Source organism: Athene noctua, chromosome 11 (genome assembly GCF_965140245.1).
Source record: "Athene noctua chromosome 11, bAthNoc1.hap1.1, whole genome shotgun sequence".
Taxonomy (NCBI): domain Eukaryota; kingdom Metazoa; phylum Chordata; class Aves; order Strigiformes; family Strigidae; genus Athene; species Athene noctua.
In genome coordinates this window covers 14,727,128-14,741,732 of record NC_134047.1, presented here as the reverse complement: position 1 = coordinate 14,741,732, position 14,605 = coordinate 14,727,128, and the positions used below count along the sequence as shown (strand labels likewise).

General features: G+C 54.6%; 1 protein-coding gene across 7 annotated transcripts in view; it reads left to right on the top strand.

Moving 5' to 3' along the window:
• The window catches only part of DLG3 (discs large MAGUK scaffold protein 3), a 79,906-nt gene that overhangs the window by 7,144 nt on the left and 58,157 nt on the right, over positions 1-14,605 (top strand). For all 7 annotated transcript variants that reach the window (XR_012634339.1, XR_012634336.1, XR_012634338.1 and 4 more), the window contains exons 3-4: positions 2,383-2,531; positions 4,158-4,313. Coding sequence is in view for 3 of the 7 variants with exons in the window: in XM_074914876.1 (XP_074770977.1) it covers positions 2,383-2,531; positions 4,158-4,313 (305 nt within the window). In the remaining 4 variants the exon portion in view is untranslated. The remainder of the gene's footprint in view (positions 1-2,382; positions 2,532-4,157; positions 4,314-14,605) is intronic.

The following is a 14,605-nucleotide window of genomic DNA, read 5'->3' as shown; positions in this document are numbered from 1 at the left end:
TTTGCATGAAAACAAAGTCCCGTTTGTCTGGCTGTGTGATGACTGCTTGCTGTGACCTCATGTCTGATTTGGGAGGGCTTCAGGGGCTGCCAGCAGTGTGCTTGGCACCTGGGAGGCTGTGGAGGGAATGCCCCAGGTGCGGTGGGTGGATTTGGGGATTCCCACTTCTCCCGTCATTGCCAGCTGCCCCATTTCTCCTGGGGCACAGGACAGAGCCTGGCAATGATGCAGTGTGAAGCAGCAGCTCCAAAAGCAGCATCAGTGCTGGGCAGTGGCACAGTGCTCCCTGGACTCAGGCGGCTGCATGGTCTGGCTGGGCTCCCCGTGGGCACAGAGCCACTCTGCCAGCAGACAAGATTTATAGCAGCTTATTTCTTGCAGCTGGGAGGTCACCAGGCAGTGCCTAGGAGCTGGATGATGGGGGTCGATGCTGCTCCCTGTCCCGTCTGCAGCACGGATGTGCTGCTGCAGTGCGTGGGCATGTGGTTAAACACAGGGAGAGGATGGGGACTTGCATCTGGGGGTGCAATCCTGCTTTGTGAAAGCCTCCTTGGGAAGTAGCCTCGGGCAGTGCTCAGCATGTCTCTGCTTATATTGCCCAGCGCTCACCAGATTTCCTTTGGAAATCTTTATAAAGTGGGCATTTAATACCCTGTGGTGCCTCAGTGTGGCATAGTTTCAGGTGAGAAATCACACACTGAAGGGCTGGCGAACCCACTTCATCCCTGAGTTCCCGGGGAATGGCCATGAGACCCACCAGTGGCCCTTGGGGTTGCTGGCAGAAGAGGGGCTCTCCAGCCTCCTCCGCAGACACAGGTACAGAAAACAAACTCGGGTTCCTGCTGTGGCTTTCCCTGCTCCAAGTGCTTATTTATGTTGCTGTGACTTTTTGGCCCTGCTGACTGCACCAAGCTTCCTGTTTCCCAGGTGCTTAAAGGGATTTATTACTTTTTTTATGCCTTTTGCAAGGTATTTACCAAACTCTTTTGGCTGACCTTTTGGAGCTTTACCTTTAACCTGGCAGCATTTACCATCCTTTCTGGTTTTCTCATTTGGACACAGCTTCAGCTGGTTAGTTGAATGTCTTCTCACTTTTAATAGCCTCCCCTCCCCTGCAGTCCAGCCTTGCTTTCCTCCCTTTTGCCTTTAGAGTATTCTCCAGCCAGTCACTGTGCATTTGCTCTGATATTCCAGCAGGGTGTCTCTAAATAGGCTCAGTGCCTCCCACAAATATTTTACCCTCTTTGTTACCCCTTTCACTTTCTTCATGAAAAAGCTTCTCACTTTTGATGTAGTTCCCTTTCTGAAATGAAACACTTCTGCAATGGGTATATTGGCTTTGTTGCTCCTATGGAGGTGCTGGATCTGGAGGTCTGTGTCCGACCTGTGTCTGGAGATGAGCTGGGGGCTGGCAGCTGCCTGAGTGCACAACAGCGGGGGCTTCCCTAAGGAGAAGTTATGCCCACTGCAGCCCTGCTGCTCCCTGCAATCCTCCACGTGTGATCAGGAGAGGGTAAAATGCTCCTGACAGGTAGCAGAGAGTCTGGGCTCCCACAGCCTCTCTGGAGCTACACCCTGGGCAGCAGCTGCCATCAGATCCCACCGTCACCCCATAACTGTCTCTGGAGCAGTGAGGGCTGGGACACCCCATTTTCACACCTCTCTCCAGAGCCACTATGATTTACAGCAGCAAACTCAGGTCCTTGGAACCCAGAGCAAGGATATGTGGCATCTGCTTGTGGCAGTGCGCAGGTGGTACCATGCCAGGTGGGAAGAGGGAATTTATCAGGGAAGGAGCTGGAGATAACACAGCTGTAGCCATCAGCTTTAGAGCTTGTACACCGTGAGCCTGCTGCCCTAGTGCCCTGTGCCCTCTCTGCCTGTCCCCCGGGAAGGGAGCTCCTCCAGGGGCACTGGGGAGCAGCAATGGGGAAGGAAAAGCCTGGCAGTGTCAGGGCAGGCAGGGGCTGCCTGGTGCAGGAGGCTTCTCTGAGCAGAAGGGACATGGAACCACGCGTGCAACTGGCACAGCATGGAGGAGAGTGGAGTGGGGTGGGTTTCTGAATGATGTTGCTGAATGTGGTTTGCTCTTAGTTCCTGTGGAGCATGGTCATTGCTCCACAGAGATGCCCGTGCCTTCCAGAGCCATGGGGCACTGTCTGCTGAGCCAGGGCACCGCACTACACCTCTTGCTTTGCAGAGGGGGTGGGGAGCCAGCAGAGCCCTGTCCCAGCCCATCGCCCAGGTGCCAGCCTCTCACTGAGGGTCAGACCTACGGTGCTCTGGGGAAAGAGCAGGTGGGCACAGGAGCTGCACCCTACACAGGGTACAGATATCAGGCTGCCTCCCCGGTCCTGTGGAGTTTCTCGCACTGTTTTGCAGATATCCATGAATTCTACGATTTCACACTGCGCTCTGCACCTGTGCAGCCTCCCAGCCCAGATGCATGTTGTGGCACAGCCAGGCAGCAGCATGGGGCCAGTGAGCCCAGCTCCGTGGCCACACCCAGAGAGCCCCAAAACCTACCCGAGGTAAGAGCCACTCTGACACGATGCTGCAGGGCTAGGCCCTGCACACTCCTGCACCAAGGAGGAGGCAAGGGGCACAGGAGACCACTGGCCACGGCAGCCAAGCCGGCTCATACCCAGGGTGTTTCCACACCTCCTCTGTCACAGCTTGTCTCATTAATGAGGCAACTTCTCTGGTTCACAAGTGTTAATAGAATTACTCCTAATGCAAATAGCTTCAGCTCCATCTCTGGTTCCTGCTCTGCTGTTGTAGCTGGATTAGTTGCTGCCGTCTGACGCTCTCTCCCACGGAGGCGTTTCAGCTCTCTGATGTAGCCACCTCACAGACTGCTTTTGATAAAATGAAGTAGGTTGAGTCTTTTAAGTTTCCCTTTTCAGTAATTTTTTTCCAGCGTTCAGATAACTTCTGTCTCTCTTATTTGCATTCTCTTTAATTTTCAACAGCCTTTTAAAAGATACAGCACGAGGTCGGGAGGCAGGAATTGTGCAGTAGGGTCTCAGTTATCTCAATGGCACCAAAGTAAATAAAATTGCCTTGTGCCTTTGCAGGCCCTCTTCCTGTTCCCCTCCCTGCCTTGTGCCCTGCTAAGGGATGCTGTGGGAACCCCCTGAACTGGGGATACGGGAACATTTGTGCAGAAATGCAAAAATTCAGACATTCCTCCTTTCAGTGAAATAATCCGATCAGATAAACGCCATATTTCTGCCTCACAGACTGAACTAGCTTCCCATCACATACCTGTGGGGATACTAAATTTGATTGGCACACAGGGACAATGGAGCTGAACGATGTCTCCTAAGGAGGAACTTTGAAGGAGTTTGATGATCAAGAACAGGGGGAACAAAACTGCCCACAATCAGCGCAGGAGATATCTGTGTCCCTCTGACTCAGGAACCATTTTAACCCCATTTTTTTGGATCCCTTTCACATTGACAGTCCCTCTAGTTAAAGGAAAACCTGCAGATCTAGTCTGTTTATGAATGAACTCCTAGTGATGTTATACCATAGGCAGTGGGATCCTGCTTTGGTTTTTTTGGGTCTCCTGTGGCCTTGATCCACCTGATGGCAAGCTCTGCTGACAACAGCTGCTGGTCTCTGTGGCCAGGTCAATCCATGCAGCCCTGAGGAGATATGACAGTCAGTAAGGACATTTAAAAATTACTGTGGAAACAAGTGAGGAAGCAGCTGTGGGCCTGGCGCAGCTGGCATGAGGGGCACTCCTGCTGTGCCCGCAGTGCCCTGCGCACAGGGGAGACGAGCAAAGCAGCTGGTCTCAGTGCTTCTCTGCACCAAACTCAGTCCAAGCCCACTGAGGCCATCCTTTCTCCAAAAAACATGTTCGAGGCATCTTGTGTTGCCAAAAGGTGAAATGCAACAGGGAACTGCCCCTGCCTGGCAGCAGGAGAGCCCCAGAGTCCCCTGCCTGCCAGCCTCCACTGTTGCCTGCAGTGACGCCGCTGCCCATGCAGCCAGTGCCAGGGCAGGCTGTCACGGGCAGTGGGATGCTCACCGAGGGCAGTGTGAGCCCCTTGCATGGGGAAAGCTCATTTAGGCCCTTCTAGAAGTGGTGGAAGGGCCTGGAGGCAGCTGGCCTGCCCTATCCCCATGTACCCCCTGTCTCGTTTCAGAATCCATCCCGGGATGGTGAGCGGAGACTTTCTGCAGGGGCTGGGGACAGCACACCAGGGACACCACCGCGACTGGTGAGGGTGACAGCACGGAGGACGGAGGCACCGGCCAGCGTCTGCAGCCTGGTGCTTGGCTCTCGCAGCGCCCTGCCCCAGGTGAGCCTCCGTGCACCCCACGCCATGTCCCACGCTGCCAGCCCAGCCGGTGGCTGGCACTGAGGGGACAGCACCAGGGCTGTGTGCCCCTAGCACTGCTGGGACAGTGCCAGGGAGGCGTTTTCCTCCCCTGAGGCTGGCAATGTTTCCTCGTGGCTATTCTGGTGATGCTCAGGCTAAGAAATCTAGCAGTCACCCAGCAGCCCCACCAGGGGCTGGATGACACCGAAATCATCCTCTTGCATTAGCATTACCGTGGCCCGGTGTCAGCCCTCAGGGCTCAGAGGGCAGGTGGATATGGCGCAGAAATAAAGAGGCTGCGTGAAGCCAGAAATCCTCCCACCCCGTCCCTCTTGCCCCCAGCACTGGCACACTCCCACGTTGCAGATTTCCATATTTTTTTCTCAGAGCTCTTAAATGGCAGGTCCATTCCTCAGCTTACCAGAGCTTTTCTCTGATGTCTTATTTACTTGGAAACACTGTTTATTTGGATGTGCATTGCATCATAAATCTCAGCTTCCTCCTGGTGCAAGTGCATTGTTTGGGGTACCCATCTGAGGGGAGTTTTAGGGACAAGCAAATGGCAAAATGCACTTTTGAGAGGGATGAAGTTGCCAGGATGGATGGAGCTCACTGCAGATTTAAAATTATATGAAAACGTTGTTTTCCTTGGCGTAGATAGAAATAATGCTTGTTTACTAAGTCAAAGTCGTCTTCTGAAATATTTTAAATATGAAAATTGCACTGCTTCTTTTTTCTCTCCTTTTTAAATGTTTCCCTTCTTATTCTGGACTGCAATAAAATGGGTAACGCCCCATTTTTTTTCCTTTACTGTTTAATTTCTCCTTTTCCTCTTGCTACTCTCTATGTTTTCAAACATTCACCAAATCTTTACCAGTTTTGGAAAGGCAGGACGGTGGTTTTCTGAACACAACAGGAGGATGAGCTCAGCTGCCGGTCTCCGTTTGCCAGTGGGAGGGAACCACAACCGCAGATGGGGGAGTCACAGGGCAAAACCCATGGGGGTTGAGAGCCTGATCAGTCGGGAACAGTCAGATTTTAAGGGATTTTCTTCCTAACTGTCCCAGGCTGTGGAGTGCAGCAGCTCTTGCATCCAGCCCCAAATGTCTGGCTGAGTTGCAATGTCTCCGTTAGCAGCAGCCACCTAGCTTTGATTTTAAGACTTCATGCTATGGGGAATCTGCTGTGTCCTTAGCCTGGCTGGGCCTGATGGTTATTTATCCTTCCCATTAAAAATCTGCACTTTGCTGTTAGCCTGGATTTCTCGCACTTCAACTCCCAGCCCCAGGAAATTTTGCTGCCTTTGTTTGCTAGGATAAAGGACCATTGCAATCAGAAATGTTCCCAACATGTAGGTATTTATAGATGCGTCTAAGTTCCCTCTTAACGAACTTTCCCTTAGATAAACTAAACAGATTGGCTTCTTCACTCACTCAGTGTGAGGCAGGTTGTTCCAGCCCTGAAATAATTCCTGTCATTCTTTTCTGAAGCTTTTTTTATTTTCAGCCTCCTCCTTTCCTAGCTTGTGTCAGTATGGGTCAGGAGCTGGTCCTCAGTGCCGGGCACTGGTGCTTTTAGGGTTACCCATCCACAGGGACTGCAGCTGCCAGCCCAGAGCAGGGGGTCATTGCCCTGAGAGGGAGGGTCCAGTGGGGACCCAGGTGGGCAGGACAGGGCACTGGGAGGGCTGTGCTCTGGCAGGACTCTCTCATCTGCAGCCTCTTTCATCCCAGAGAATGGCCACTTCACAGCCTGGCCACAGGCAGAGCAGGGATCTGGAAGGGAAAAGCCATCAGGATGATAGTGTTTAGTGCTGGGCTTAGCCATGCCCTTAGTCCTGCCTGAAACTCAGCTTTCTGTGGAGACCCATCAGCTTTCCTGGAAACTGGGACCAAGTGGTGCTGCAGGCTCGAGCGCTGCTCCCCTGTGACAGCCCCTGTGCTGGGATATGGGGACCTCTGACATGACAGTGAGCCTGTTCCCTGAGATGTCATCTTCATCACAGAACACAGGCCTTGCCCCGATGGAGCAGGAGCATTTCCAGCAGTCCCCCGCGTCAGCGACCTGGACAGTGACATGGGGTTGGCTATGTCTGGGGGCAGGCTGTGCCAATGGACTGCAGCATGGGCCCGGCTACACATCCCTCACTCCTGCATGAAGGCACTGAGGACACCTCAGCTCCTGCCCAGCATCACCTCCCATGTCAATTCTCAACAGCCCCAGCATGCAGGACAGCGTCGGAGCTGGATAAAACCTACACACCCAGCTCCTGCCCACCTCCACGGTGACTTCTTGCTCCCCAGCCTTTGGTGTGTGCCTTTTGCCATGGGCATTTCTGAAGTCGGTTTCAGGAAGACACTTGAGATGACAAATAGCACTTGGAAGAACCAGGGAAGCTTTTATAATATGTGATATTTAATGCTAGTGCAGGAGGGCACCAACTGCAGGGCAGAGCAGCTGTGCCCTGGTGCTATCATCCCGGGGACAAGAGCTCTAACGGACACCCTGCCACTGATTAAAGGCAAGATGATAAACTGGCTCATCCTGCCTGAAGTAAGTGCAATTCTCTTATTGCATCCATCAATGTAAATAAGTTTTCTTTTGTCCTGGCTTTGTCCTCTTCCCTGTCTGCAGCTCTCCCCAGCAGTAATAGCAGAGCAAAAGGCGCCATAACCTTTAGCCAGAAAGACACATGAGAAATAAATTGCCTCTTTGCACAAATGCTTCCAGGAACAGGAAATTTTCTGTCTGCTGGCAAGGATGTGTGAGCCCTCTGAGAAGCCCTGCAGTGTGCAAATGGCTGCTGCAAAAGAAGTGGGACCTGTAAATACAGCAGCAACACGTGCTTCCTGATGGTGAGGCTTAGTGGGCTGATACCATCCCTCCATGGGAAAGTGGATGTTCAGCCCTCAATGGGACAAGAGCAAAGGGACTTGGCCAACTGAAATGCCCTGTTGAGGTGCTCTGAGGCACAATCCTGCCTGAGCTCAGGTGTTTGTGAGGTTTTTCAACCTTTCCCCGAGTCCTGTGGTTGCCTTAGCAGGGCTGCTCAGGGCTTGTGTGTATCTGCAGTGGGAAGACTCATGAGGATGCTCCCATGGCCGGTGCCACTTGCCTGTGCTCACAGGCTGGCAGGAAGGCTGCTTCTCTCAGTAAACGCCGTTCTCATCCTCTGTGCCGGGAGCAGAGAGCAACCAGCTGCAAAGATAAATGAACGAGGAACAATACCACTGATGAGCAGAAAGTCTGCGCCTGCGAGGAAGCACTGCTTTTCCCCTGTCACCCTCTCCTGCCTCCCAGCACGGCTCTGCAGCCACTCTGACTTCATCCCTGTCATCGAGCCAGTGCAGTGCCGCCCCTCCCGCGGTCGCCTGCCCGTGCATCCCTCCCTCCCTTCCTCCTGCCTGCCCAGGGTTTCGTTGCTTCGCTGCCCGACGCCAGCGCCGTGGCTCTGTCCTTCCTCAGCCCAACAACTGTCACTGAGCAACAGCAGGTCTTAACGTGATGGAGAGAGCGAGCGAGACTGCTTCAGAGGACAGACATTCCATGCGTGCTCCGAAATCACCGGTGAACAGGACACCTCGCCGGCAGGCGATACTGCCGCTCCCGCAGGCTGCGGGTGCGTGGGATGCCGCCGAGCGTGCCTGCAGCGTGCCCGGTGCAGGCTGTGCTTTAGCACTGCTGGGCTGAGGCAAGAAATGTCCTCTTCCCTCCCTGCATCCCAGGGAGGACACAGCCCAGCTCTGCAGAAACGTCCCGGCAGGTTGTTAGGAGCTCTCCCAATGCACCTGACGCTGAAGAAGATGCATCTGTCTGCCCTATAACCCACAGCTCAAGTGCCAGAAAGGTTCGTGGAGCTCCCCAGGGGATTTGGCAGAGAAAGGCAGGCTGTGCCGCCAGCGTGGCGACCGGCTGTCTGCTTCCCCCATCCTTCTCTCAAGTGTTTTTTCCTCTTTCCCGATTTGCCTTTGGCCAAAGAGAAGGGCGTTCCCATGCTCTGTGCCTTTGCCTGGCAGGAGCTGCTCAGGGCACCTGCAGCGGGTTGGGACGAGATCGACCTGTGGCGGATGCTGCTGCAGAAACGCCCACTGTGAGCTCCCACTGCCCCCTGCCCTGGCTGCAGCCCCACCACTCCTCCTTTGCTCTGCAAGGTGTGTGAGAGGGGAAACACCAAATAACTGTTTGCTATTGGAGGAGTGTCAGGGAAATTAAGCAGGTCCCTGATGCAGGCAAATGTCTGACAATGAATGCAGCCCCCCAAAGAAAGCCCCTCCATGAGGTTGCTTGGTTGCACATGCCCTGCTGTCCCCACCACCCCATGTCCTCTCCGTGGGCTGGCTGGTCAGACAGCCAAAGCCATCACTGCAGGCCAGACTGGCCACTGCTTTACCTCCGCTTGTGCCCAGCAGCATCAGCCCTGCGACCCCAAGATCCTGGGAAGTGGCTAATGTTCAAGCAGTGGGAGCAGAGGAGAACCAGCTCCCTGAGAGACCCCCCTTCCCCACTGCATCCCCATGCACCTTTGGGAGCATGCTTAATTTTAGGAAAAGCAGAGAAGAAAAGCAGCAACCCACAATCCAGAGGTCCTGCCTGCTGCCCTGGTGTCACATGAGCTGCTTTGTGCCTGGAGATCACTTCAAGGCTCTGCATTCAGATGCTCTCCAGCAGTTTTGTGTTTTGACATTGCAGACACAGGCTCGAAAGCCAAAGCGCTGAAGCCAGGAGGGTGTCTGTCTGCAGTAGCACACTCAGACTGAACCATACATCAGCCCTGCACAGCATGGACGGCCGGCTGGGCAGCTGGCTGCCTGTGTCCCAAGGAGGCTGTTGCTCAAAGCGGGGTCAGCACAGGCTGTGTCAGTAAGAGCTGTCACTTCAGTGGACGTTTTGGGGTTGAATGGCCTCAGCTTTACTAGAGGCTCTTGCTGTTTCCTGCCGCGGAGATGACCAAGGAGATGCTTAGACCTCAGTACTCCCAGCTCAATATACACCTTCAGCAAAGGATGAAGAAGCCAGTACAGCCACCAGGCTGTCAGACCAAAGGCTCATGTGTGGCCACCTGTTCCTACACTGTTTGGAGACTTTCTATCTAAAACCAGCAGCAAAAGGAAGATCCTCAGCAGACCCCAAGGCTTTTCTGCCTGCACAGCATAGGAAAGCCCTGCCAGACATAGGGCTGTTGGTCTGTCTGTTCATCCAAGTCATCATCATTGTTTTGAATTTATTTTGTGATGGTGCGAGTGCATGCAGCATTTCCCATGCAGTGGTGGAAAGAGGACAGCGAGGGGGAGGCTCTGGGGAGCATCCCACAGACATTCACACTCCAGAGTCATCAGGATGAGCCTGGAGTCCATCCATCCTCCCACCAGATTCATGCTCCAGCTTTATTTGTGTCTGCCCGTCCCCAAGGGAGCACAGCTGCTGGGGTGACTTGCACACTGAGATTCACACTGATGGGTTTTATGCATAACTCTGAAAGCAAGAACTGAGTCCATTCACAGGCATTTCGGCGGGATGGGGACTGATCAGGGGCCAGCCCCATCAGTGCCTTGGTTTGGAGCTCTGTGAGCTGCTGTACTCTCCCTGCTGGGTCTCTCTCTGCTTTGCTCATCAAGTTTCCAAACTGAGCTGGTGCAGCCTCAGTGCAAGGTCCCCGCAGCAGCACCCAGGTCCCTCCTTTCCTGTTCTGCCTTGGCGGGTGACTGACTACATTCCTGCTGCAACCAAAGTGAAGCATTGGAGCCTGTCTCCCATAGCACAAACCGATCAGGGGCTCTCAAAGCATGCCAGAGCACAGGATGTGCCACTCCGACCTCCACCCATCCAGGCTCTGCTCCCCCTCGCAGCCACCCAGCATCTCGGGAGACTGAGGATAAATCTTCTGGGTGCATTTCTGCAAAACAAACAGGCTCTCCTCGCCATTTTGTAAGGGAACAAACCAAGCTTGAAGGCAGAGCCTGGCAGGCCAGCTGCTTTCTATCTGGAGCGCTGAAGCTGGGGGAACGTCGCTGCATCTTAATGGCATCGGGCTGGACGGAAATCAGGATTCAGATGGCAGAGGCAATACCAGCACTGTTGTAAATGGAGCTGCCATGATAACTGCTCATGAAGGTTTTTAGTCTTTAGGATTCGAAGGATCAGTATCAAGCTATGCTGAGACATCCATTATCCTCGGCATTGGTGGGAGCCAGGGGAATTGTAGGGGAAGGAGGACAGTGGATGAGTGAGGGTTTGGGAATCGTCCCTCTTGTGAATCTGAGTGTGATCCCTTTAAAAGGTGCTGTCTGCTGTGTGCTGCCTCCTCTTGCCTTGCTCTGCCTGCTCAGGGGGATTAGACCATGCGTGGCTGCAGCAGTGCCAGCGTTTCAAGCCAACCTGATGCCCTGCTGCAGGAAGCGAGGGTTTGCTCCAGGGCAGCATCCACCAGAGCCCTGCAGCCTGTGGGTACAAAGCACCTCGCAGGAGCCCCGCTGGCATTGCACCTCAAAATTATTCCAAGTATTGAGACTCAGGCAACAGCCTCCTGTGGTCTGTGGCCTAGATAGCTCTCAGGGCTGGCACCGCTCAGGCACACCAGTGTCTGTGCCCAAAGCACTGGCATGGAGAGCATCACGCCTGGCCAGTGTTGCTTCCCCGGCCTCACAATCAGCTTCCCACCTGCGCAAGTCCAGGAAACAGGGCAATGTCCTGCCAGGCTGTCCCCCCCTTTTAAGGGGTATTTTTAGACCAGATCATTTCACAGCCCTGGCTACAGCAAACTGCAGGAGGAGCTGTGGCAGAGCAGTCGAGGGGGACTGCACTGTGGTGCAGAGGGGAGACCCAGGCTGATCCTGGAGCTGGATTTGTTGCTGAAGCTAGGGGCAAGCTCTGTCTGCTGCTTCACGAGGGTGTTGCAGTCCCATTGCTGCACTGTTTATTCCCACTCCTTGGGCACGTACTGCCCTGCTATTTCCCCTCTGTGTGGTGGTAGATTCTGCATAGCTGAATCTCAGGGGATGTTTTTGCAGGGAGGTTTTGTAAGCTTTGGGGCTCTACTGCTGTGGAAGCACGGCAGCAGGCATTGCTGCTGGTTCAGGACAAGAGTGTGGTGATGAAACCTCCCTCCCAGCTGCACCCAGCTGTGCACTCTGGCCCCTGTGGGTGCCCAGTCCCTGGGACCCGACCATCCCGTGTCCAAACTAAGTCCTGAAGCCAAGGTGAAGGAAGTGGCACATCACCCCTCGACATCATCATCCGTCACCCAGGGCTTGCCCTGCTGGTGTGTCACTCCTGAGAAACACGTGTGTACGGGTGTGCCCGCGATCATCTCCTCACCCCACGGCTGGGACCTGCTTTGAAGGTCACCTCGGCACTTCCCAAACCGTCCTGTCTGCTCCTGATGAGCAGGCGGCAGAGGGGACAGTGGGGACGGGCGGGTGGCGACAGTGCGCCTTTAAGAGAGGCCCGTGTGCCGGCTGCGGCCCTGCGGCACGCGCGCTGATTGGTCGAGAGGCCGGCAGGCGGGCTGGGGGCGGGGCCAGCCATTCAGAAATTTCCGAGCAGCACTTTCTCCCTTAAAGGGGTCAGGGCAGTGGTGGCAGGGAGAGACGGGGCCAACCAGGCGTCCACCTCCCTTCCACCGCGGGTGCCCGGGGCTCCCAGGGACACCAGCGTTCATTTTTCTCTCCCCACGTTAGGCAGGTTCCCGCGCCAGAAATTGTGTCCTGGGGCAGCACAGCCCAGACGAGGCGCCGGTATCCCCACGAGCCAGTGGCTGGGGGCAGTGGGAGATGCTGAATGGGCCTTGCTCTGTCTGAAAGGAGCAGATTGGAGTAGGGCTGGGCAGGCAAAAGAGAGAAAGCGTGGACCCACAGAGCTCCCCTTCTTGTCCCCCACACAGGGCGGGAATAATTGATGAGAGGGCATCCCTGGGCCCTGTATGTTGGGGTAGGTCTCAGGGCTGGTCTGTGCTGCCCAGGGCAGCCCCAGATGTGAGCAGAACAGTGCTGAGCCCTTGCAGCACTTTCAGAGCCACACGTTGACTCACTCTGAGGATGGGACTGGTTTTTGTAAAGTTCCCCCAGTGGGGAGCCCAGGAGAGCCAACTCATGGGCCTTTGTAGCCCCAAGGGCACATCAGCTTAGGCAGGTCCGGCCAGGAGACCTCCAACAGCCTTGTACAGCACAAGCGGGGTGTGTTTGGCTGCTGCTAAGTCTGTGTAAGCACACCCAGGGCCAGCTTGAGACTAGTGAAAGATGAAGGGAAACAGGATGTCTGCTGGGGTCACACTAGGCACAACCATTTGGAGATCAAGGTACAGGACCAAAAAAATATTAACTGATTCTGTTAAAGGCATGACACTTCAAAATACCTCACTCTGACTCTGGCTTGGAGTGGTGAAGTTGTGCCCTGGTCACATTTTCAAACCTTCCTTCTGCTCCATCAGGCTGGAAATGTGCTTTATTCTGAAGAAAATGAGGCACACACAACAACTGGGCACCCACAGACCACGAGACACGGCAGTGCTGTAATTGCCATGCCCGTGCAGCCAGAAGACTCCCCCCTTGCACCCAGGGAGGTGCTGTGGGAAGGCAGCCCACGGCCAGCCCATGCTTCAAGTGCTCCAGCACAAGGCAGGAGCCTCTCTGCCGGGTGATGGGGAGAGCGGCTGTGGGCGTTGTGAGGCTGTCAGGAAATCCATAAAGCCTGCTGCAGTTGATTGCTATTAAATAGAGCCTCCAGGCTCTCCTTTACAGGGAGTGAACCTGTCCCTCTGCTGCAGGGACCTGCTGCAGGTCTCCATCGCTCCTCTCCTCTGCCAGCCCAGCCATGGAAGATGTTTAGTTGGCTGTAATTTCAATTGCAGAAAACAGCCGGTAGTGTTTATTGAAGACCCTCACACCATTGCTGCCACAAGTGAGGATATGGGAACTGTGCAGTGGCACTGGGCAACATATCAGGGATCATTAATAGAATGAAAATGGTTTTGCCCTGGAGGAGAATAATTTCTTTGGCAACTGCCCTGAGAGTGCTGAGAGCTATCTCTCCCTTGGTATGCCTGGTTATTATTATCCCAGCTGCACATTTCCCAGCGTGAATCGCTGCCAGTGCCAGGGAGGAACAGTCTCAGCATGAGATGTTCCTCATCCTGCCCCTTCCCACTCACCCGTGACAGCACAAACCCTCCAGTGCTCACGGGAACTGCTGGCCCTGTTTGCCCACTAGCTGTGCAGCTGGCTCTGCAGAGTGCCTGTTCAGGTTTCATTTCAAGACACAGCAAATTGCAAATCCCTTCTGGATGGGGGTCTGTGGCAGTGCTAAGGAACCAACTGACAGGCTGGGTTCCTCCCTTTGCTGCTCATCTCCCCATGGCTGGTTCCCCCCCATGCATTTACATCCCAGTGCTCCCTGCCCCCCATTGTCAGCTGTGTGGCTGCAGACCCTGCTGCTTCTCTGTGCTTTGGACACTGGGTAGCTTTTTTCGGGTGATTGCAGTCAAGAAAGGTACCTCCTCCATGCAAAACTGTCCCCCACCTTGTCCCCCAGCATTACAAAGATGACACCTTCCCCACGTGCACCTAGGCTCATTGCTAACGCATGGCTTCAGCTCCCCTGGCAGGACCCAGCTCCTGCTTGGGCTAAAAGCAAGGAGCAGCATGACAGCACTCGTGTGACTGTTGTCTCTGCAAGGAGCTGGCTGCCTTCAGCCTGCCCCATCTTCTGCTCCTAGAAAGGCTGTAGGTGCAACAAACCTCCAGCTCCTGGTACCTCACACTTGCCTTCCTCTTCTCGCAGGACTTCATGGGAGAGGAAGGAAGCGACAACAGGGGCTGAAATGCCAGCAACATCAGATAAAACCTAGCTCCATGCCCCCCTCATGCCATGTAAATAGCACCATCTCCGGGGATTTCTTGACACTTTGCTGAAATTAGCACCTGTAAAAAGAGCAGCTGCCAAAGCTGAATTTAAATAAGATGGGCAGGCTTCTGGTAGGAAAAGGGTACAGGATGACAGCACTCTTGGTTTCCTTTGAGTCTCGTCCCTCCCTGAAGACAGCTGTCTGGAAATCATCTCCCAGCTCCTTTAGCCCTGCTCAATGCCCTCGTCACTGGGGCGAGATGCCCACAGCTGCTTGAAGGTGCTGGGCACTGTGCCTGCCCTGCCAGACCCAGGTCTGGGCACCCCAGTGCAGGTGCCCGCACTCTTTGGGCTCCGGCAGTGCCACTCCCAGTAGCCAAAACACTGCTACTCACTGAAGCAAGCTGGAGAAGTGCAGGATGTGGATGCCCCTG